The following is a 26,810-nucleotide window of genomic DNA, read 5'->3' on the forward strand; positions in this document are numbered from 1 at the left end:
TCTACTGATTATTGATAACAATGATCTCTTACCTACTCCCACTGACAGGCGTCTACTGATTGTTGATTACAATGATCTCTTACCTACTCCCACTGACAGGCGTCTACTGATTGTTGATTACAATGATCTCTTACCTACTCCCACTGACAGGCGTCTACTGATTGTTGATTACAATGATCTCTTACCTACTCCCACTGACAGGCGTCTACTGATTGTTGATTACAATGATCTCTTACCTACTCCCACTGACAGGCGTCTACTGATTGTTGATTACAATGATCTCATTCCTAATACTACTGGCAGGCGTCTACTGATTATTGATAACAATGATCTCTTACCTACTCCCACTGACAGGCGTCTACTGATTGTTGATTACAATGATCTCATTCCTAATACTACTGGCAGGCGTCTACTGATTGTTGATTACAATGATCTCATTCCTAATACTACTGGCAGGCGTCTACTGATTGTTGATTACAATGATCTCATTCCTAATACTACTGGCAGACGTCTACTGATTGTTGATTACAATGATCTCATTCCTAATACTACTGGCAGGCGTCTACTGATTGTTGATTACAATGATCTCATTCCTAATACTACTGGCAGACGTCTACTGATTGTTGATTACAATGATCTCATTCCTAATACTACTGGCAGGCGTCTACTGATTGTTGATTACAATGATCTCATTCCTAATACTACTGGCAGGCGTCTACTGATTGTTGATTACAATGATCTCATTCCTAATACTACTGGCAGGCGTCTACTGATTGTTGATTACAATGATCTCATTCCTAATACTACTGGCAGACGTCTACTGATTGTTGATTACAATGATCTCATTCCTAATACTACTGGCAGGCGTCTACTGATTGTTGATTACAATGATCTCATTCCTAATACTACTGGCAGACGTCTACTGATTGTTGATTACAATGATCTCATTCCTAATACTACTGGCAGACGTCTACTGATTGTTGATTACAATGATCTCATTCCTAATACTACTGGCAGGCGTCTACTGATTGTTGATTACAATGATCTCATTCCTAATACTACTGGCAGACGTCTACTGATTGTTGATTACAATGATCTCATTCCTAATACTACTGGCAGGCGTCTACTGATTATTGATAACAATGATCTCTTACCTACTCCCACTGACAGGCGTCTACTGATTGTTGATTACAATGATCTCTTACCTACTCCCACTGACAGGCGTCTACCGATTGTTGATTACAATGATCTCATTCCTAATACTACTGGCAGACGTCTACTGATTGTTGATAACAATGATCTCATTCCTAATACTACTGGCAGACGTCTACTGATTGTTGATTACAATGATCTCATTCCTAATACTACTGGCAGACGTCTACTGATTGTTGATTACAATGATCTCATTCCTAATACTACTGGCAGGCGTCTACTGATTGTTGATTACAATGATCTCATTCCTAATACTACTGGCAGACGTCTACTGATTGTTGATTACAATGATCTCATTCCTAATACTACTGGCAGGCGTCTACTGATTGTTGATTACAATGATCTCATTCCTAATACTACTGGCAGGCGTCTACTGATTGTTGATTACAATGATCTCATTCCTAATACTACTGGCAGGCGTCTACTGATTGTTGATTACAATGATCTCATTCCTAATACTACTGGCAGACGTCTACTGATTGTTGATTACAATGATCTCATTCCTAATACTACTGGCAGGCGTCTACTGATTGTTGATTACAATGATCTCATTCCTAATACTACTGGCAGGCGTCTACTGATTGTTGATTACAATGATCTCATTCCTAATACTACTGGCAGACGTCTACTGATTGTTGATTACAATGATCTCATTCCTAATACTACTGGCAGGCGTCTACTGATTATTGATAACAATGATCTCTTACCTACTCCCACTGACAGGCGTCTACTGATTGTTGATTACAATGATCTCTTACCTACTCCCACTGACAGGCGTCTACTGATTGTTGATTACAATGATCTCTTACCTACTCCCACTGACAGGCGTCTACTGATTGTTGATTACAATGATCTCTTACCTACTCCCACTGACAGGCGTCTACTGATTGTTGATTACAATGATCTCATTCCTAATACTACTGGCAGGCGTCTACTGATTGTTGATTACAATGATCTCATTCCTAATACTACTGGCAGGCGTCTACTGATTGTTGATTACAATGATCTCATTCCTAATACTACTGGCAGGCGTCTACTGATTGTTGATTACAATGATCTCATTCCTAATACTACTGGCAGGCGTCTACTGATTGTTGATTACAATGATCTCATTCCTAATACTACTGGCAGGCGTCTACTGATTGTTGATTACAATGATCTCATTCCTAATACTACTGGCAGGCGTCTACTGATTGTTGATTACAATGATCTCATTCCTAATACTACTGGCAGGCGTCTACTGATTGTTGATTACAATGATCTCATTCCTAATACTACTGGCAGACGTCTACTGATTGTTGATTACAATGATCTCATTCCTAATACTACTGGCAGGCGTCTACTGATTGTTGATTACAATGATCTCATTCCTAATACTACTGGCAGGCGTCTACTGATTGTTGATTACAATGATCTCATTCCTAATACTACTGGCAGGCGTCTACTGATTGTTGATTACAATGATCTCATTCCTAATACTACTGGCAGACGTCTACTGATTGTTGATTACAATGATCTCATTCCTAATACTACTGGCAGGCGTCTACTGATTGTTGATTACAATGATCTCATTCCTAATACTACTGGCAGGCGTCTACTGATTGTTGATTACAATGATCTCATTCCTAATACTACTGGCAGGCGTCTACTGATTGTTGATTACAATGATCTCATTCCTAATACTACTGGCAGACGTCTACTGATTGTTGATTACAATGATCTTATTCCTAATACTACTGGCAGGCGTCTACTGATTGTTGATTACAATGATCTCATTCCTAATACTACTGGCAGGCGTCTACTGATTGTTGATTACAATGATCTCATTCCTAATACTACTGGCAGGCGTCTACTGATTGTTGATTACAATGATCTCATTCCTAATACTACTGGCAGGCGTCTACTGATTGTTGATTACAATGATCTCATTCCTAATACTACTGGCAGGCGTCTACTGATTGTTGATTACAATGATCTCATTCCTAATACTACTGGCAGGCGTCTACTGATTGTTGATTACAATGATCTCATTCCTAATACTACTGGCAGACGTCTACTGATTGTTGATTACAATGATCTCATTCCTAATACTACTGGCAGGCGTCTACTGATTGTTGATTACAATGATCTCATTCCTAATACTACTGGCAGGCGTCTACTGATTGTTGATTACAATGATCTCATTCCTAATACTACTGGCAGGCGTCTACTGATTGTTGATTACAATGATCTCATTCCTAATACTACTGGCAGGCGTCTACTGATTGTTGATTACAATGATCTCATTCCTAATACTACTGGCAGGCGTCTACTGATTGTTGATTACAATGATCTCATTCCTAATACTACTGGCAGGCGTCTACTGATTGTTGATTACAATGATCTCATTCCTAATACTACTGGCAGGCGTCTACTGATTGTTGATTACAATGATCTCATTCCTTATACTACTGGCAGGCGTCTACTGATTGTTGATTACAATGATCTCATTCCTAATACTACTGGCAGGCGTCTACTGATTGTTGATTACAATGATCTCATTCCTAATACTACTGGCAGGCGTCTACTGATTGTTGATTACAATGATCTCATTCCTAATACTACTGGCAGACGTCTACTGATTGTTGATAACAATGATCTCATTCCTAATACTACTGGCAGGCGTCTACTGATTGTTGATTACAATTATCTCATTCCTAATACTACTGGCAGACGTCTACTGATTGTTGATTACAATGATCTCATTCCTAATACTACTGGCAGACGTCTACTGATTGTTGATTACAATGATCTCATTCCTAATACTACTGGCAGGCGTCTACTGATTGTTGATTACAATGATCTCATTCCTAATACTACTGGCAGACGTCTACTGATTGTTGATTACAATGATCTCATTCCTAATACTACTGGCAGGCGTCTACTGATTGTTGATTACAATGATCTCATTCCTAATACTACTGGCAGACGTCTACTGATTGTTGATTACAATGATCTCATTCCTAATACTACTGGCAGACGTCTACTGATTGTTGATTACAATGATCTCATTCCTAATACTACTGGCAGGCGTCTACTGATTGTTGATTACAATGATCTCATTCCTAATACTACTGGCAGGCGTCTACTGATTGTTGATTACAATGATCTCATTCCTAATACTACTGGCAGACGTCTACTGATTGTTGATAACAATGATCTCATTCCTAATACTACTGGCAGGCGTCTACTGATTGTTGATTACAATTATCTCATTCCTAATACTACTGGCAGACGTCTACTGATTGTTGATTACAATGATCTCATTCCTAATACTACTGGCAGACGTCTACTGATTGTTGATTACAATGATCTCATTCCTAATACTACTGGCAGGCGTCTACTGATTGTTGATTACAATGATCTCATTCCTAATACTACTGGCAGACGTCTACTGATTGTTGATTACAATGATCTCATTCCTAATACTACTGGCAGGCGTCTACTGATTGTTGATTACAATGATCTCATTCCTAATACTACTGGCAGACGTCTACTGATTGTTGATTACAATGATCTCATTCCTAATACTACTGGCAGACGTCTACTGATTGTTGATTACAATGATCTCATTCCTAATACTACTGGCAGGCGTCTACTGATTGTTGATTACAATGATCTCATTCCTAATACTACTGGCAGGCGTCTACTGATTGTTGATTACAATGATCTCATTCCTAATACTACTGGCAGACGTCTACTGATTGTTGATTACAATGATCTCATTCCTAATACTACTGGCAGGCGTCTACTGATTGTTGATTACAATGATCTCATTCCTAATACTACTGGCAGGCGTCTACTGATTGTTGATTACAATGATCTCATTCCTAATACTACTGGCAGGCGTCTACTGATTGTTGATTACAATGATCTCATTCCTAATACTACTGGCAGGCGTCTACTGATTGTTGATTACAATGATCTCATTCCTAATACTACTGGCAGGCGTCTACTGATTATTGATAACAATGATCTCTTACCTACTCCCACTGACAGGCGTCTACTGATTGTTGATTACAATGATCTCATTCCTAATACTACTGGCAGACGTCTACTGATTGTTGATTACAATGATCTCATTCCTAATACTACTGGCAGGCGTCTACTGATTGTTGATTACAATGATCTCATTCCTAATACTACTGGCAGGCGTCTACTGATTGTTGATTACAATGATCTCATTCCTAATACTACTGGCAGGCGTCTACTGATTGTTGATTACAATGATCTCATTCCTAATACTACTGGCAGGCGTCTACTGATTGTTGATTACAATGATCTCATTCCTAATACTACTGGCAGGCGTCTACTGATTGTTGATTACAATGATCTCATTCCTAATACTACTGGCAGGCGTCTACTGATTGTTGATTACAATGATCTCATTCCTAATACTACTGGCAGGCGTCTACTGATTGTTGATTACAATGATCTCATTCCTAATACTACTGGCAGGCGTCTACTGATTGTTGATTACAATGATCTCATTCCTAATACTACTGGCAGGCGTCTACTGATTGTTGATTACAATGATCTCATTCCTAATACTACTGGCAGGCGTCTACTGATTGTTGATTACAATGATCTCATTCCTAATACTACTGGCAGGCGTCTACTGATTGTTGATTACAATGATCTCATTCCTAATACTACTGGCAGGCGTCTACTGATTGTTGATTACAATGATCTCATTCCTAATACTACTGGCAGACGTCTACTGATTATTGATTACAATGATCTCATTCCTAATACTACTGGCAGGCGTCTACTGATTGTTGATTACAATGATCTCATTCCTAATACTACTGGCAGGCGTCTACTGATTGTTGATTACAATGATCTCATTCCTAATACTACTGGCAGGCGTCTACTGATTGTTGATTACAATGATCTCATTCCTAATACTACTGGCAGGCGTCTACTGATTGTTGATTACAATGATCTCATTCCTAATACTACTGGCAGGCGTCTACTGATTGTTGATTACAATGATCTCATTCCTAATACTACTGGCAGGCGTCTACTGATTGTTGATTACAATGATCTCATTCCTAATACTACTGGCAGGCGTCTACTGATTGTTGATTACAATGATCTCATTCCTAATACTACTGGCAGGCGTCTACTGATTGTTGATTACAATGATCTCATTCCTAATACTACTGGCAGACGTCTACTGATTGTTGATTACAATGATCTCATTCCTAATACTACTGGCAGGCGTCTACTGATTGTTGATTACAATGATCTCATTCCTAATACTACTGGCAGACGTCTACTGATTGTTGATTACAATGATCTCATTCCTAATACTACTGGCAGGCGTCTACTGATTGTTGATTACAATGATCTCATTCCTAATACTACTGGCAGGCGTCTACTGATTGTTGATTACATTGATCTCATTCCTAATACTACTGGCAGGCGTCTACTGATTGTTGATTACAATGATCTCATTCCTAATACTACTGGCAGGCGTCTACTGATTGTTGATTACAATGATCTCATTCCTAATACTACTGGCAGGCGTCTACTGATTGTTGATTACAATGATCTCATTCCTAATACTACTGGCAGACGTCTACTGATTGTTGATTACAATGATCTCATTCCTAATACTACTGGCAGGCGTCTACTGATTGTTGATTACAATGATCTCATTCCTAATACTACTGGCAGGCGTCTACTGATTGTTGATTACAATGATCTCATTCCTAATACTACTGGCAGGCGTCTACTGATTGTTGATTACAATGATCTCATTCCTAATACTACTGGCAGACGTCTACTGATTGTTGATTACAATGATCTCATTCCTAATACTACTGGCAGGCGTCTACTGATTGTTGATTACAATGATCTCATTCCTAATACTACTGGCAGGCGTCTACTGATTGTTGATTACAATGATCTCATTCCTAATACTACTGGCAGACGTCTACTGATTGTTGATTACAATGATCTCATTCCTAATACTACTGGCAGGCGTCTACTGATTGTTGATTACACTGAGCTCCTTCCTACTCCTACTGCTAGGCGTCTACTGATTGTGACAAGGGGCGCCAAGATTTTAGTTGCGCCTGGCGCCACTTTGGCTCGGTGCCGGCCCTATGGTATCCTTGATTTAAGGAGTCCATAATCCTTGATCCCCGATAGTTGATCAGCGCTTTGACCACCGTAAAAGTTGGAGTGGAGGGCAGATCCTCAGTAATCAGGGACCAATTCAAAGAAGATGCGTCCAATTATCTAAAATCTAACCATTTTGCTCGTGAAGTAACGCCCAAAAGTCTGTGAATTACTTAACTTCATGTTGTGTGTTTTGTAGACATATATTTTTGAGGAGTAAACAAATCAACTAAGTAACTAACCATCACATAGTTCCGCAGGGGTGGGCAGAGAGAACAGACTGCCAAACAACTTGGTCTTGACACACATTCATACATCGTCTCATACATAGGTTATTCTGACTCTTGAAATGGCTTGACTTAACTCGACTTGATCGTGCCGTGTCTTCTTCTTCTTCTACACTACTTTCTTCGTTCATTCGTTCTACATTCCCAAACCATCAAAAAGCGAGTTCAGACTTTTCGATTGTAGTTGATCAACTCGACACTTGAAAGCATATTAACTATGAAGGTTTTTTTTGTTAGAAATCGACTAAAATTGAAACGACTGAACCTGGTATAAGCGTCCTTAACTCATAACACTTATATATCCGCCTTACATTATTTGCGAATCATTACATTTTTCTCACGTTTATACTCGGTTTTATCACACATACGTCTCAGGGATTTGAATTTGACAGCATTCAGTCCAATTTTATCCTTCCTATGCCAGTTCCTCGTCTCACTGCAATCCATATAAACGGCGTTGATTTAAAATTTTTATTAAAATATACTTTTGACAAGTTATACTAAACAATATAAGATAAATTATTTATTTGCGCCCGTACATAGGCAATATGAATGTGAATACATAGTTTTATCTGTATAAAAACTCCATTCTTTCAAAAGAGGCATACCTTTTGCAATGCCTTTCTTGAAGTAATTGAGGTTTTAAACGGAAAAAAAACAATTTTTTAACAAATAATTCGTTCGTAATTTGGTGTAATGAAAATAGATTGTACTTAAATATCTCAAAATGTCAAATAGTTAGATTTTCTCGAATAAAAAATCCACTGATTTTTGATTACAACATTGATAACAATTCTCTTGGGACATTAACACAAAAGACTTAGGCATCACTTTTCAATCAAATGTTTCATTTGTTAACCACATTACAGACATCTCTAATAAGGGCTTAAAAATGTTTGGATTTATAACTAGGCTAACCAGAAATTTTAACAATTTAAAGTGTATTAAATTGTTATATTTTGTCTATGTAAGAAGCCAACTTGAGTACAATTCTCCTGTCTGGAACCCACATTTAAATATACATGTACAAGATGTTGAAAGAATACAAAACTAATTCTTACGTTTTATAAATATTACAATGGTTATTCCTGCAATTATGTTGAACTACAACACTCTGTTAAATTATATGAATATGCTCAAATTGTCAGACTCTAGAATTTTCACTGACTTGGTATTTCTATATAAAGTTCTAAATGATTTAGTTGATAGTCCGGTATTGCTAGAATTGATAAGCTTTCGGATTCCACAAACGTAATACTAGAAGTCAGGATTTATTTCAGTGCAGAAATTCTGGGACTAACTACCATATGTATTCCTCTTTGCCCAGAATACTAATGAAGGGAAACAAGTATACCAAGTCAGTGGACATCTTCAATTTATCTTTAAATAAATATAAAATGTTGTTAATGAAGCAATTCAGTTATGTTCAATAAATAATGTATATTTCTTAATATTCTCATGTAAAAGCCCCGAAAAAGTAAGTAAAGAATAACTTGCAAAAGGTGTATTTTTTATAAAATTACTAAATTAAAGCCATCTATGAACGCATACATTATAAGGGCCGTTAAGTTTACATTACATAATACGCTATAAGTTCAAAGCGTTTTATATAACTCCATATTGCTCGCCATACAATCCCATACATACCTGTCTCACCTAAAAAGATGATGTGCTATAAGTGTGAGGGTGACGACGATGTGCGCTGTGATCTGCTAGCCAGGCGACCACCTCTCCTACCTACGGCAGTAGAAGGGGTCAGAACAATTTACGGAGCGCCCTAATTACGCGGCTCGCATCTGTCAAAGTGACAAGTCCATACAAATAAATGATATTCCGCGGCAGCCCCCCAACTGATCAAACCCCCTCTCCTGAGGAAGATTATAGCGTAGTGTGTCAGCCCAACATATAATACGTACATGCCACGTGCAATTTATGCGCGCATAATGTAGCGTAATGTGTAGAGATGGCAAAATTTCGTAATATTTGTTTCGAAAATAGGGCATTTACAAGTTTTTTTTGCGTTTCAAGGCATTTGAAAGTGTTTCCAGTGATTTCTATTTGGCCGTATTTCAGCTAAATTATTCTATTTAGCGAAATATGCGCGAATTTCCCGAAAATACCGGGTATTAAAATAATATGTGAGAATTTCAAAAAATCGATATTTACATTACGATTTTTTATAATTTTATTACTATTTTATGTGTAAATATTTAATATTTTTGTACTGTAGGCTAAAATTGCTTTTTGACATTACACAAATTGTGCGAAATAAATTACGCCTATTGATGTTAATCGCAATCTGCATTTGTTGTGTTTGTGTTTGACCCGTAGGTACTTAGAGTTTCCTTCCTTATTAATTTAATATTAAATTTAATTATTAATTTATAACCTTTCACATGGAAATACTTGCAAATGAAGGTTAAACATATATTTTACCAAAAATACTTAAAATATGCGCTAAAAACATTCAGGAAATACATATTTTTCTATTTTGCTACAAAACGCTAAATTATGCCTCAAAATGCTATAAAACGCTAAATTTCCAATTGTTAATGCTAAAAAATCTGAAAATTAATGCTAAATTTTGCCATCTCTAGTAATGTGTCTAAGGCCGTGATAACAAGTTTTAAATGTATTTTAACGTCATTGCCAGGACTTCTTCACATGAATAAAAGGTTTATTTCTGTATATTTGCTTCGTCTCAAAACAAATACGTGCTCACCTACTCCAAACAAGACAAACTTTTTTTATTTCTTGTAATAATATGAATTTAAACAGATAATTGACAATGCGACTTATTTAACGCAAAGGTCAACTATGTCAACAGTGGCGTGAATATTGTAATAATAATAATGATGGATAATTACCTTTAATGTTGCAATGCGTACAATTTTAGAAACTTGCCGGGAATTTATCATAATCCGTATATACGAAGGTCATAATTTGTAATAGTATTATTTCTAATATATACAATTTAATGAATGCGTTATTTTAAGTGTTGCTAGCTCAAATTAAAATTGTTTTACTGGTCGTTTTTATTTAATTTCTTTTAAAACTGTAGTGATGTTTTTCTCCAACAATAAAAAGCGGTGACCAGATAAATCATCACATCTTTAAAAAGTTATATCTGCTTTTAAAGTGATGAAACAAAAACTTTATTAACTGTGTTAAGTAGGTTAGGTTAATTTTTTTTCATCGTTTCTAATGAAATATCATTTTTTAAAAGTGTGTTGTATTGTCCATGTGTTGATTTTTCATGGAACCGTAAAAAGCACATGTTTGTATATTAATCACTAAAAGGAGGCAACACTTTTCAGAAAATAGTTAGTAAATGACGTTTATATTTATGATAGAGGTTTATTTATGGGGTATTATGCCGTGTTGCGCTACCTTCTTCGAGATATACGTCTGGAACGTCTTGTACTATTCCCGAATAGTCCACAACATTCCAGAATGTTCCGAGATGTTCTCGAATGCTGTGGAATGCTCTCAAATACTCTCGAATGTTCTAGAAATTTGTAATGGGCGAAACTTCTAGCCCTTATATCTTCAAAAGAACGCCCTTCAGGTAAAAACGGGAACCTTCTTCATGGGTGGGAGATAGAGGGCTAACACACCATATAACTCCTTTGATTGTCCCGGAACTCGTTTCTGACTTTTAGCAAAACCTCCTAGACTTTTAGTCGCACGCACATTCTACACTTACTTTTATAATACACACATATATATATAATATTGATTATGGTACATGATAATTTTTTGCTCTATTTGAAAGCTATAAAGCATGATTGTACGCCAAAAAAACAGTTTCTGATATTTGTATTTGTTTATTATTTCTGTTTTTTACAGTAAATATACAATGTTTACAAGTCATACTGTTTTAATTTATACTACACTTTCATTAAAAGCATTTGCTTGTGGATGGAAGAGGAGTGTACATTTGCAAAAAAATTATTTATCTAGGTTACAAAGTAAAAAAAAATACAAAATTAAAATCCATACAAATTATTGTATTTGGAAGGAAGAAAAAATAAATAAAGTAGGTATAATGGGATAATTTGTGAGATTTTCAAAATGAAACTAGGGGAATCTGTTTTTTTGTTAACGATTTCCCTAAAATATTATTTTTATATGAATCAATGTTTGTTTTTTATCATTAATGCTTTTAATTTATTCTGGTAATTTATTAAAGAAATGTTTTCCTTGGTGGGTATAATGGTGATGGGCAAAAGAAGTGTGTAGTTTAGGGCATGCAAATATATATTTAAGTCTGGTTCGATTTCCAGCTATGAATGAGTATTTATCTTTTATAATTTCAATAATTGAATTTTTCATAAATAAGTGTTTAAATGAAGGAATTTTGAATTCTTCGAATACGCGTTCAGTGGGGAAGTCTGAAGGATTTTTTAGTATTATTATAATTATGACTTCTATAGTATTATTACTTTCATAATAATACTATGAAAGAAAAGTTATAGGTTAACGTTTTGATAATAATTGTTGTGAATTTATTAAAATTGTTTAAATATTTATTAATCATCCTGAAACTTTAAATGTTTTAATGAAATGGTAAACTTTTAGAATCGCTGGAGACGCTGAATACGAATACGTCAAACAAGAAAAAAACATGGCCGAACTGTCAAATTCAGATGAAATTTTGAAACTTTAGTTAGAAAATTCATGAAGTATTTTCCATTTACCAGGATGTAAATAATTGTCTTTCATAGTAATTAATTTTATTTTATTTTACGAAAAAAAAAGTATTAGATTTGGTCAGCAATCCTAAAATTCACCAATGATATATATATGCAATAAATTAATGTTCCTAATAAAATAATTTACTAGCTGTACCCCGCCACGCATTGCTGTGGCTCAGTATGTCTGTGCAGATAGAAAAACAATAGTGCAGGTTGCTTTTACGTTCAACAGATGGCGCTGTTTTTCCTAAAAAAAAAACACATTTTTACCCATAACAGCTGGTGACAAAAAAGCATACCATTCTTACCTATCGCAGAGGACATTTATACATTATAGGTATATAAAAACACACGCGTATTCGAATGCAACGTTGTGTCAAACTTTCAAAGCAATCGGTGAAGAACTTTACGAGATTTAAGATTTTGAATAAACGACAAACAGGGTTTTCCAATAAGAGGTGTTATTTTGAATAGCCCGCTATTTCGGTAGATGTTACTTTTGAAGCTGTCATTTTTTGACATTTGACAAGTAGAAACTACGCCATTAATAAAAATGGAACGATACACGCTTCAACAACGCATTGAAATTATTAAAATTCACTTGAGTGAATCAAATGCAAATCGTCTTGAGTGATGAGGCCCATTTCCACCTCGGTGGCTTCGTCAACAAGCAAAATTGTCGCATCTGGGACTCGGAAAACCCAAGAGTTATTGCTGAAAAGCCTCTCTATTCTCAACGTGTGACTGTTTGGTGCGGTTTATGGTCCGGCGGAGTCATTGGACCTTACTCTTTTGAAAATGAGGCTGGAGCAACAGTTACGATGAATGGATCGCTATCGAGAGATGATTAATGATTTTTTATGGCCAGAATTGGATAGTATTGATCTGGACAACGTTTACTTTCAACAAGACGGCGCTACGTGCCACACAAGCAACGAAACCATTGATCTTTTACGATTGAATATATAAAGTTTTAAATAATGTGGCGAAATCTCGCTACAAATTACATAAATAATTCGCTAAAATATTTCTCCTATCATGGCAGCACTGCACCGTCAAACTTTCTGAAGTTTCGTGTGACGTCTGTTCGACTGTCAAGCGCTTACCATTTTGAACTTTGATTTGGGCCGAATTTAACGCTCTGTAAATTAATTCACTATTCATTATACGTTCTATTACATTGTGTCAACATTTCGACAAACATGGCAGGTAAAAAATCAACCCATTTTGTATCAAATTACTTGTAAAATTATCGTAATAATATTATATACCTATCTGTAGCGAGTTTTTATTTGACAAAATGCGCAAAGGTAATTTATTACTTAATTCTTTTCGCCGCAGGCAATTTTCTTGGTGTTTGACTACATGACTCGACAGTTTTCTTTTAATTAGGCATTTAAAATGCTGTATACGAGATTTTTCTTGCCTATTTTTGATCATTTTAAAATCTTTTTTAAGACATTTAAAATTTTTGAATACTGCACAAAAGTTTCATTTATTTCTACTGGGTCTTTGCATTATTGTAATTATTTCCCTAACCGCCGCACTTTTAGGCGCAGAAGATGGAAATTACACTTTGTTTTAACAATTACAACAAGAAACAACATTTACATGCACGACATAGGATATTAGGTTGGGTTAATGAAGTAATTTATGCGTATTTAGATTGAAACCAAACTTACAAGTGTCAATCCATACAAAAAGCGTTCAAAATGGCGGCAAACGGATTGTTTTGAAAGGAAAATTTTGAACTTTGAATAAATGTAATTATATTGCATCTTTTTCCATCTAACCCTATATAAATTATTCTTTCTTGTTGTAATTAAGTTGAAACAAAGTGCAAACTCCATAATCTGTGCCCATTAAAATTTAATTATTTATTTATTTACGCCTATTAAGGCTTTTACATACATATATAACAATATTTAAGAAATTATACTCATAAATATTGCAGGAAATTACTGTTTAAAACACACATATAAAAAAAAATATTGTTTAATTTGATCGACACATCATGTAGGTACAAAATATAAATATAAAAAATCCAAAATAATTTTTTTCTTTCAGCCGACAAAATACTGTAATACTGTCAATTTTTTATTTTTTTTATTTTTATTTTTTATATTGAATACCTCACAAGAGTCCCAACTGCTCCCGTCTGGAGCCAGTGAGACTATTGCGTCCCCAATTGGGGGATGTTGTGAGGCTGAAGGTAAGTGGGGAAGGGAAAGAGGAAGGTGGGGAAGTACCTGGCTATTCAGATCTAGTCACTAAACACGGCTAAAGCCATTTGGAGCAACGTTTCAATTCTGAATGGTGGTCTTACACCAGGGCGATACTGGTAGTATCTTCCACTCTGGAACGTGCCGCAAATAATTAATTAATTGTGAACTAACACAAATTAATCAAATAAAATTTATTTGCGCACGCCGGGTTCGAACCCGCGACCTTCGGAATGGCAGTCCAATGCGTTACCACTGGACTATGCCGGCCGTCAATGATTAAATAGTCATTTAAATAGCTTTATCAAAATATTCCCCTACTTGATGAAAAAAACTTCAATAAGGTATGCTTATATAATGAAATTGATGTACTAAATATATCAACAACATCGTAGTATTTGTTTCCTAGCTGTTGAATCCGTCGCATAGGAGTGTGATATTGGGACGTTGATATAGAATTGCTACAATAATATGGTAGGTACTGTCTTGTAACCGACGAGCTTGGAGTATGAAAAGAGATTACATATAATAAATCAGGGGTATCAAACATTGAATGAATGATTTTATACAAACAGGTTAAATCGGAAATGATTCAACGATCAGATAATTTTATTAAATTTAATTAACAAAGTAAGTTATCGTAATTTAGGTTTTCTCTAGGAATGCCCATTTTAAAGTTTACATATCTTAAAAAATTTATTTTGGATTCTTTCAAAAGCATGTGAATGGACTTCATAATTTGAGGACCAAACCGTGGAATTGTGTAATTGTAATTGTAAATTGCAGCTGTTATTGGAATAAAAAAATAAAAAAATCTTATTTATTACACTTCAACATCAGTCTTGCAGTCTTTTCGAAAACATAGAAATTATTTTGAACAAATAAATCTTAACTCTTTATGTAAACAGTTTACAAACAATGTAAACAATTTATCAGTTAGAATGTCAGCACATGAATTTTTAGCATTCTTTGAATGATAAAGGTTGTTCATACATACCTGCCAAGGAATGTCTTATCATCATTAAAAACATTTCAAGGTTGATTTTGACATGTTGTTTTTAGTAATGTTTTAGTGTAAACAAAAAGTGAAAGTAATTTATTTGACGTTATTTGTTTACATAAAGAGTTAAGATTTATTTGTTCAAAATAATTTCTATGTTTTCGAAAAGACTGCAAGACTGATGTTGAAGTGTAATAAATAAGATTTTTTTATTTTTTTTTATTTAACGGCAATATAAAGTAAAGTAAAAAAGATAGAATATTAAGGCGATGCCATACGTAGTAATGCAAAATCATGTGTTTTTGGTTTGAAAATTTGGTCGCCTAGAAATGTTTCAGATGCTTTAATTAAATACTGCGAGTAGAATACATCTTGGCCTTTGAAATAATCGAGTATTTTTTGGGTAAGTTCTCTTTATAAGCCCAGTAAAAAATAATATATAAGGCATATTAAAACTGCTTCAAAGTTCAAAATCTCCTACTTACGAACCCATTTTCGGTTATGATTTTATTGTATAATGTGGCAAATTAAGTTATCTATAAAATGATCGAAAAAAAATTAAATATTTATGCCTGAACATCCACAAAATAAAATAAAAGGCACTTTTTGGCCATGTTTTTTTCCTGCATAAATCAAAACAGGCGGATGGTGTTAAGCGGAAATTTAAACCTTATCGCCATCTACGTAAGGGTTGTTATTGATAGCGGCTTAATTTAAAATATTACACGACGTAGTGCATCGCCTTAAGTAAAATAAAGTTATGTAGTTGGTTCTCAGTCCTCCTCACTAGGTATTCCTGTTCCGAGCCGGACTGTAGTTTGTTGTATGTGTGTTGATTTATCCTAATTTGTTGGTTCCCACAAAATATAAAATAAATTAAGCAAAAAGTATTTATGCTTGTTGTCTGTAGTTTGCCTTGGGGTTACTTCATAAATTTAATGATTTCCTCATCTTCATGTTTGGTTAGCCAAATTATTATTAGCCAAGTTATTTTGATGTCTTTTTTAAACTTTTCTATATCCATGGTGTTTTTAATTTCAATAGGAAGGACATTATATAATTTTATAGCAAGGAAATAGTGGTTTTTCTGACGGAAAGATGTATTTATCAACTGTTGTTACGGCAAAAAGTCTATAATCACACGCGGCTGTATCAACAGTTGATACGGAAACTTTGATGGCCGATATTCCAGCGCTCCTTTGTCATAAATGTATTTCTTGCTCACTTGGACATTCGTAGAACTATCACGATGCTGACATCTACAAGAATGTCTCAAAAATAAAATTGTATTTAATAAAAAAAGATCGATAATCAAGTGCGCCTCTTCGCGCCTTTAAGTCCTTTAGTTTACATTTTTGTCAACGGATGGCGTTAGTACTAGTATGTCATTCACAACTTTAAAATGATAAGTGATCATGGTGTCCCACTTGTGTCTATCACCTAAGTACACACATGCCGAGTGAATGGCCACATGTGACCACATTCAAAAGATACGGTACGTCTTCTTTCGAAATTTGATGTTTTTGTTTTTATAAACATCTAAGAGTGTTGACACACGAGGATTTGTTTTCATATTGTGGAGAATAATCTGTTCTGTCTATATAGTCCAATAAATCATGCCAGAATGCTATAATTTGACATTTTATTGCGTGCATAGGTATTTGAAAATATGTACCTCGTACAGGTATAGATAAAACGGAGCAAATTAACGCGTGCGTTCAAAAGGTTAATTTTGGAATGTTTAGTAGATTTTAGGATTTCGTCCTTGTAGTTTAGGTGTGTTGTTCAGCAAGGTGTTCATATTTTTCATTAAAATTGAGTAGTGCATTTTTTTAGTACAGTTTTATAATGCTGAACATGTTAAATTTTTTAAAAATTTCTTTTGATGGAGTCCTTATGGGTACTTTAAGAATTATTTTTATTATTACTTTTTGTGTTTTAACGAGCGGCTTCATGTGAAAGTTTGAGGCAGATCCCCATCCAATAATCCCATATTCTAAGCGTGATTTGCAAAGAGCATAGTAGACTTTACATAGATCATTTTTATTTAGTATATTGCGTACGTTTCTAAAGTAGTACATGAGCTTTGTAAGTTTCTTTGTAATGCTATTTATGTGAGTATCCCATCGAAGATTTTCATCGATTTCAACGCCGAGATATTTTATGTTTATGCAACTTTTAGTAGGCACGGATTATGGATATTAATTTCATGTCAAATTAAGACCCGTAATACGCGTACAAAAATGGTTTGAAAGGGAGATTGTTGCTCTATTTCAAACGAGACGTGTTTTATTAAAAAATGATAATAATTAAGCGAAAATTATGAAAATATTTAATAAAACACGACTCGTTTGAAATATAGTAACAATCTTTCAACAAATGTTTTAGTTGCATTTAAAGATACACTGTGAATTTTTTCATGCCTATAGCATATTAAATAAAAGAACCAAATGTGTTTCTAATAATTTTCGAATCTAATTTTTTTCTATCAAGGGAATTTCATTTAATTAACGTTTCGGCATAACAAATTTTTAGATAACATTATCTTTTTGGAACTTAACGTAAAAAGTTGACGAGAAATTTGTTATAAATCATGTAAAAAATAGGTTGTTAAGTTCGTATTTTGGGTTATTTAAATGATTTGGGCCTATTTTAATTTTAACATAACTTTCGCTAACGTAAAATTAATTTGGTGTTAAAGGAAGGGGAGAGAAAGGGGAAAATATAGGAGATACTGCCGATACATTCCATACTCTCATATTAATAATCGATCGTACGCATTACTTCATATCGATATTTCTTTAGGTTATTACCAAAAATGTCAATGCTGTAAAATTTTGTATTATGTTGTGCACATATACGAGGAATTGGGGAATTTTTTCGAATGTTTGTTTTACACGAGGGTAGATAAAATAAATCAGATTGTCGGGTTGATCTAGACGGAATATGAAGATTTATTAAATTGGTAAGATCTGGTGAGTCCAGACCATTATTTAGGATTTTAAATAATAAGATTTGATCAAAAATTAGACGTCGTGTTTGGAGGGAGTTAAAATTATGAAATTTAATGGATTCGGTATAATTTGAGAAGTGTAAGCTTAGTTTATAATTTATGTGTTTAAAATTTTTTTTAAATTCTATATATTATTATTGAATATTGAAGTGGGTATTTTTTTAAGTAAATGAAGAAGGAAACAGATATTACGGGTGGGTAAGAATCTAGGGATCAGTATGGGTCGAGAGAGTCCGGCTGGAAAGGCCAAGGCCCTGAGGGAATTGTTTTTTTTCCTCAGTGCCTCCTGTATGGAGCCAATCAAAAATAAAACCAAATGATTTTAGTAATAAATTCCCATGTTTAGTGATTAGATTACTGTTCTGTAATCACATGAAACATAAATTAGCATTCATGTCATATTAATGATCTTTTGCAATGTACATAATTTCCTATTTATTATCTCATTTATCTTTATTATCTGTTGATGACAGATAAACAAACACATGAAGTATTGATTGGCATATTTACATACCTACCTTTTAGATGATAATAACACACTTAGGTTTGTGTGTGTCGGTGCAATTATGAAGCCATTGTTTACAGTATCCTAGAAATAGAAAAAGTACAAAAGAGATTTATTCATTATCTGTATATGAGAGAATATATGTACTATACATTCCTGTATCCCCATCCTTTTCCTCAGACTAATTTGTTTGTTTTTTTATTTGGTTGGATCATACTGTCTCATAAAAATCATTGTGACTTCTTTATTGTCGTGGTTAGAAATATGAATTAAACAGTGTTAGAAAGAGAAAACACCACGCTTTATATTCAAATATAGAAATTAACCACAGGCATGTTAAATTGTACATCTCTATGAAACAAATGATTCCGACCAAAATTTGAGAATAAATTTATGAAAGTTTGTTAATTTTTAATTATTTATTTTTATATGAAACAACAAAAAAATGAGGTGGCAATATATTGTATATAATACATTTGTTTAATATAATGTAATTTTTTTTTTGTTATCATTAATTTTAATACAGTGTTTAGTCGAAAATACGTAGGGTGATCTATTTAAAAAAAAAAAATGTTTGAATTAAAATTTTTATTATTTATTAAGTTATATTGTTATTTCTAATAATGCAGTTTTATAGAATATTATATTACCTTTCAAAAACAGTTTTTAATTTTCGGATACGTTTTTATTAAGAAGTGGAAATATTTAAAATCCTTCTTGGAACTCTATTTAGTTCACTTATCTTGAAAGAAGTTAGCTTATAAGTGACTAACAAGTATACTTGCTTGAGATCCCTTGCACTTTTTTATACTCTGAATGTGAGGACTTCTGATTATCAGAACTCGCTAATCAACAGAGCGACTCGAATGCTTAACGATTCTGCATTGACCGTTGACATTTACAGACAGTTCTGCAACTATCTTTTGACGCATGTCACAAAATAGTAAAACTGCCTCCATGCTTTTATACTTACTTTTACCTCAATTTTGTAAACTTCTCTATTTGTGATCTAATAAATAAATACACTTACACTTCCCTTAGTGGTATCATTTTTAAAAACAGCCCTTTTTCTTGTTCATAGTTGACTCATAAAACACATCTTTAGGATTATGTGTTACAGTCTCATTTATGCCAACTTATTGTTGACTTAGCGTAGCGATCTTTTAATTATATTAATTTATTAATTTGTTTTAGGAAACAACCCTTTCAAGCACTTACTGAAGAATGTTGAGATCCAAGGAAAGGAGTACCAGTATTATGACATGCAGGACTTGGGGACTGAATATGGTAAGTTATAAATATTGTACACAATCCATGTTTCCAAATCACACACGATCCTTGTTAACGAATCGTACGCAAGCAATTAAGCAATCTTCCGAACAGGCCTTCCATTGATATGCTTGGTGTAACTATAAGTGACCAGCTCAGGTACGGGGGCTCCATCGAAGCCAGAGTAAAGTTGGCCTCTCAGAAGCTGGGCGTACTGTACAGGGCCCGCAGATACTTTAATAGTACACAACTGCTGACCCTGTACAAATCGCAAGTGCGCCCTACTGTCGAATTTGGCAGCCATCTCTGGTCCGGAGACCCTAAATACCTGAAAAAAACCCTTGACTCTGTGCAGAAACGGGCGGTCCGTTTGATAGATTCCCCAATCTTAACAAACGGACTGCAATCTTTAGAGCACAGGCGTCAGGTAGGTATGCTGTCCTTGTTCTATCGGTATTACAATGGAAGATGCTCTGAGGAACTAGCGTCATTGATCCCTTCGGCACCGGTGCGTAGTCGGGATACACGCCAAACGCGCGCCCAACATTTGTACACGGTTGACATTTGTCACATGAGAACGGGTCGCTTCTACGATTCGTTCTTAAGTTCAACAGCTCGGCTGTGGAACGAACTGCCGGCTTCTGTGTTTCCTCCCTCCTACAACATGGGACTCTTCAAGACCCATGTTCACTCCTTCCTTTCCACAAAAAGACCCTCCACACAGCATCCCCAAAGATGACATAGGCCCTGAGGGAAATTATTTTCTTCAGGGCCTCCTGTGTGGAGTTAATATAAAAATAAAAAAAGTACACAACCATTATACATGACCCTTGTTTCCGAATCGTACACAAACATTATACATGACTAGAGACACCCATTCATAGCATTTACGATATTTTCGCGAATTAAAGCGATAAATGGTGTTTTTAGCGATAAATAAAAAGATTTTTTAGTCGCTATAATCTTGTATTGACAGATCGTAGAACGAACATGACACACTCTACTGTAGAAACATGTGCCATGTTGAGTTTCAATCAATAATACAATAAACATGTTTCAAGTGATTTTGCTAATTTAATTGTTTTTCCCCTCTTGCCGACACCCATTCCTTGACGTTATCCTATTTAGCTATAAACGCAAAATTAAAGCTATAAAAGCTATTTTTTCAATAATTAACGCAACGTTTCTTAAAAATTAAAGCTATGAATGGGTGTCTCTATACATGACACATGTTTACAAATCGTACACGAACATTGTACATGACCCACGTTTACAAATCGTACACGAACATTGTACATGACCCATGTTTCCAAATCGTACACGAACATTGTACGTGACCCATGTTTCCAAATCGTACACGAACATTGTACATGACCCATGTTTCCAAATCGTACACGAACATGGTACGTGACCCATGTTTACAAATCGTACACGAACATTGTATGTGACCCATGTTTCCAAATCGTACACGAACATTGTATGTGACCCATGTTTCCAAATCGTACACGAACATTGTATGTGACCCATGTTTCCAAATCGTACACGAACATTGTACATGACCCATGTTTCCAAATCGTACACGAACATTGTACGTGACCCATGTTTCCAAATCGTACACGAACATTGTACATGACCCATGTTTACAAATCGTACATAAACATTGTACATGACCCATGTTTACAAATCGTACACGACCATTGGTTCCATGATAACTCAACACAGTGACAATTCAACACACCTTTAAAAAGTGATATAAAGTCATTAGAAACGATGAAAAAAATAAAATTTAAACTTAACCTAACCTAACCTACTTAACTCAGTTAATAAAGTTTTTGTTTCATCACTTTATATAACTTTTTAAAAATGTGATGAATTATCATTTTGGTGATTTATCCGGTCACCACGACCATTGTACCCGACCCATGTTTTTAAATCGTACATGACCCATATTTCCAAATTACACAACCCGTATTTCCAATTCGTACACAACCCGTGTTTCCAAATCGTACACGACCATTGTACATGACCCATGTATCCATCAATGGATCGCCTATTGTCCTTTTCCTTTACCTCTTTATTTATTTATTTGTGTACATAACAATTGTTACAACAATACAGATAACCTTATCTAATCATTGCTTATTTACTGTTGATATAGTGAAATCTCAATCGATCGTTCCTCAAATAATCATTTTCCCATGTGTGTCGTTTATTTCCTGAATTAATTTCATACAAAACTTCCAAAAAGAGATTGCGTCGATAGTTTCTCTATCTTTTAACAAATTCATCGTTCAAAGCACGTGGTTTTTGTACTATATTACTCGATACATCGACGAGCCGACGGCCGCTTCTGACTTTAGTTATCGTTAGACATTCAAACAATACCTTTTGAACGTTTCAACCGTAAAAATGAACCGTCCGGTGAAAAAAGTGCATACTCTTCAAGAAAGATTAAAAATTTGTTGATGTAGCCAATTTTTTATGTGACATCTCGCAAGAGTCTATACTAATGTAAAGACGGAGGAGCAATATTGCCACCGATTGGGCAGCGTTGTGGGGCGGGTTAAGGTAGGGGCTGTAGGAAGGGATTTATTGAAATAGCTCATTCCACGTACGAGCTACTTACACAAAAACGAGTCGAATAAACCAACTGGTTCTCATGACGCGTGTCATGTCTGTCGAATATCACGCACGTGCACCTGAATTAGGGATCAATGTTGCTAGCTCATTCGAGCAGGCTCCATTGAAATACCTGGGGAACAGACTCAGCATGCCTAAAATCGGTCAGCTAACAAGTAAGATTTAAGATTTTCACGGCCAAAAGTATTTTTGTTATTTGTTTTTGGGGTGTTATGCCGTGTTTCGCTAACTCCTTCTTTAGCCAACGTTTTAACACAAAAATAACACAGATGTGTTATTTTACTAAATAACACATCTGCCCTGATGATGGACACTGCAATGCTGTCCGAAACGTTTGCTAAAGAAGGAGTTAGCGAAACATGGCATAACACCCCAAAAACAAATAACAAAAATAACAAAAAAGGTAACAAGTAGGTTTATCAAGTATTTTGGGGCTCCAGCCTAGAGGTGGTTGCCAAATTCAATTTTTAGCCTCTTGCGGGTATTTTCAATTGAATTCAGATATATAAATATAAGAAATATTGTTGTTTTTCAATGATCAGTTTCCATTTTTTTTTTGTGTGAATGTTGCACAAGAGTCCCAACTCCAACTGAGGTATGTAGTGAGGCTGAAGGTAGGCCGGGGAGGGTAAGGAGATGGGGGAGAGGAAGGTGAGGTAGTACGAGGTGTATAGTCTGTTAAAATATTATAATTTTTAAGTACTCAACTTTGACCAGTAATCCATTGACATAAAAAAAAATTCTGGCATATTGCCTCAAATCACATATGAGTCGTGTAATTTCTATACCCGCTATATCAACTTTCATTGATTTGGAGAAAACCGCAAAAAACTGTCACATCTCTAGCGTACATAAGTAATTGCATTACAATTTTTTATACATATAATGAATTGGAATAATAAAATTTCGAAAAGCATTTATTTTTCTACACATGTCTAGCAATGATTAAGTAATTTCGATAAATAAAATGGATAAAGCAAATTTTGATACTCACTTCGTGATATAGAGGCTTTTGAAAGTCAACTGAGCCGACATGGCGGGTTTAGAAACTCACGCGTAGATCATTTTGACACACGAGCGTGGCGTCAGAACGGCGGCCATATTGTATTTTGGCAAAATAACTGCTTGTGATTGGTTGAATCCGATATAGCGCGTTTTGATAGTAACTTTCTGTATGATATAGCGGATTTTGTTTCTCACTTGCAGTTTTAACATGGTTTTTGGTCGTGATAAGGAGGGTTTTGAAACTCAATTTTAGGCTCCTTTTGTTGCTCGCAAAAATGTGAACAAGATGTCATACTCAGATCATTTTGTCAAAAAATCGGATATAGCGGGTATAGAAATTATAGGATTCATATTATGTAAGTACATTTTTTAACAGAATTTTGTTACATGTTAGAAAAGAGTTGTAAAAATGTCAATGTATACTATTGTATAGGGAACGCTCGAGGAAGACGTGGCATGGTCAAATGATTCAGATGTGCGATGAAATGTGGCGTATGTGATGATCGAAGACAGGTGTGAAAGCAGAATACATGTCGTGGAAGTGATCGGTAGAAGTCGAGGATACCCGAGGAAGTCATGGCATGATAAAATTTTGGATTCTTTACAATAATAAAATTTGGCTAATTTATATAGCGCCGTTTTCGTGAAAAATCACCTCAAGGGCGCTGTACAAATATGTTTATTAAAAAATTAATACTAGATCTACTGACTTAAAACTAGTGACCTACATCTAAGACTTATATCTAGTGACTTATAATGTTCTACGTAATTGTATATCTTAAAAAGGGTGACCAGATATCTCATCAAAATGACAGTTCAACACACCTACAAAAAGTCATATAAAGTCATGAAAAGTGATGAAACAAAAGCTAGGTTCAGGCGATGCACTACGTCGTGTAGTATTTTAAATTGAGCCGCTATCAATAACAACCCTTACGTAGATGGCGATAAGGTTTAAATTCCCGCTTAACACCATCCTCCTGTTTTGATTTATGCAAGAAAAAAACATGGCCAAAAAGTGCCTTTTATTCTATTTTGTGGATGTTCAGGCATAAATATTTAATTTTTTTTCGATCATTTTATAAATAACTTAATTTTCCACATTATACAATAAAATCATAACCGTAAATGGGTTCTTAAGTAGGAGATGTTGATCTCTAAAGCAGTTTTCATAGGCCTTATACATTATTTTTTTCTGGGCTTATAAAAATACTTATCTAAAAAATACTCGATTATTTAAAAGGCCAAGATGTATTCTTCTCGCAGTATTTAATTAAAGCATCTGAAACATTTCTAGGCGACCAAATTTTCAAACCAAAAACACATGATTTTGCATTACTACGTATGGCATCGCCTTAAATAGATTACATAGATAACTATTTAACTTAGTTTTTGTTTCATCACTTTTAATGACTCTATATTCCTTTTAAAAGGTGTGTTTAGTTGTCATTTTGATGAAATATCATGGAACCCTTAAGAGGAAGCTACAAGCCAAAAATGTGTATATTCTTGGCATACCTCATAATGTAGGACCTACAATGTAGGTAATAGGCATTAAAATCGCTTGGAGTCTACAAACGTTCGATTTCAAGCATAAAACTGGTTTTTATTTATTTTGTAAATAATTTTATTAGAAAGCGAAAAAGTTAATCAAGTGAAACTGTCACAGATAATTTTAGCTATAATACTGTATTTTTTAAAAGTTGTTTCCTTTACGCATTCATACATTTCTATTGATTGAATATTTTTTTTAGTAGTTTACATTTATGTTTTTTATTGAGTAGTTTATTTTTTTATTTGCTATACTCAAGCGAACCGATAGGAAAACCTTCAATTTATCTAAATTATATTTTTTGGTATTCATAATGTACACCAATTCGTTATAAAGATTAATCAAAATAGTGATTTAGCATTAAGCTTCGCCTTAAAAAGTCCTCACGACCTCGAAACTTAAATTATGACAAACCATTTATAAGTCCCAGAACAATACCGGGTACACGTCAACTAGTTCAAAATAAAAGGAAGATTAGTGTCTACATCTGATAGGTATGAAGCTAGGGATTTCAGACACAATTACTATAAATTTTGAACAAGAGTGGACCCAAGTGGGATCCTTGTGGAATATTAAACTATTATACTTAACAAGTAGGTGTATGTACTTTAACAGTATAGACTTCCAAGCTTTGCTCTTGGCAAAAAGGATGTTGGTGTCACTTTTTTTATTCTTCACTACCTGCAAACTTTTCTTAATGCATCGTTTCAATAATATCTAGAACCATTGTATATTATTATTATTATAGCGCCCTTCGTGGCAGCCGCACGCGTCCTAACGCGTCCTCCACCGCTTTGTGTTTTTTTTAGTATTTTCAAGGGAAATGAGGCAAAATCCCTTTGAAATTATTTTTAAAATCAATCAAACAACATTTTAACTTAAATAAAAATAAACTTAACAACCAGTTATTAGCAGTGTTGCCAACTCAACTACTTCAAAATATGCTAGAGTGATGGGAAAAATATGCCAGAAATATGCTAAATTCCTTTAAAAAATGCCAAAAAAAAGCCAACATAAATTTAACTTAGAAATAAAATCAGTGAAATAAAATATCAATGCCTTCATCTTCATCTTCTTCTTCATTAACAGCAGCTGATGTGGAAGGCTGAGAGACGGAGTCGTAACTTTCTTTGGTCCCAGTGTAAGAATAACAGCACTTTCCTGCTCTCTTTAGGCCAAATCTCACGTACAAAATGGCATTCAGGGTTCTCACCGCCAAACGATTTCGGAGTTTTGTTTT

General features: G+C 34.6%; 1 protein-coding gene across 1 annotated transcript in view; it reads left to right on the plus strand.

Annotated features, from left to right (window-relative positions):
• Window positions 1-13,429: 13,429 nt before the first annotated feature.
• Window positions 13,430-26,810, plus strand: part of LOC149416367 (cytoplasmic aconitate hydratase-like) — a 102,644-nt gene continuing 89,263 nt past the window's right edge. Inside the window, exons 1-2 of the mRNA XM_089641624.1 lie at window positions 13,430-13,573; window positions 20,299-20,391. Of these exons, the coding sequence (XP_089497750.1) occupies window positions 13,567-13,573; window positions 20,299-20,391 (100 nt within the window). The 5' untranslated portion in view covers window positions 13,430-13,566. The remainder of the gene's footprint in view (window positions 13,574-20,298; window positions 20,392-26,810) is intronic.

The sequence above is a fragment of the Hesperophylax consimilis genome, chromosome 17, assembly GCF_061612785.1.
Source record: "Hesperophylax consimilis isolate HC1 chromosome 17, BYU_Hcon_1.0, whole genome shotgun sequence".
Classification (NCBI taxonomy): domain Eukaryota; kingdom Metazoa; phylum Arthropoda; class Insecta; order Trichoptera; family Limnephilidae; genus Hesperophylax; species Hesperophylax consimilis.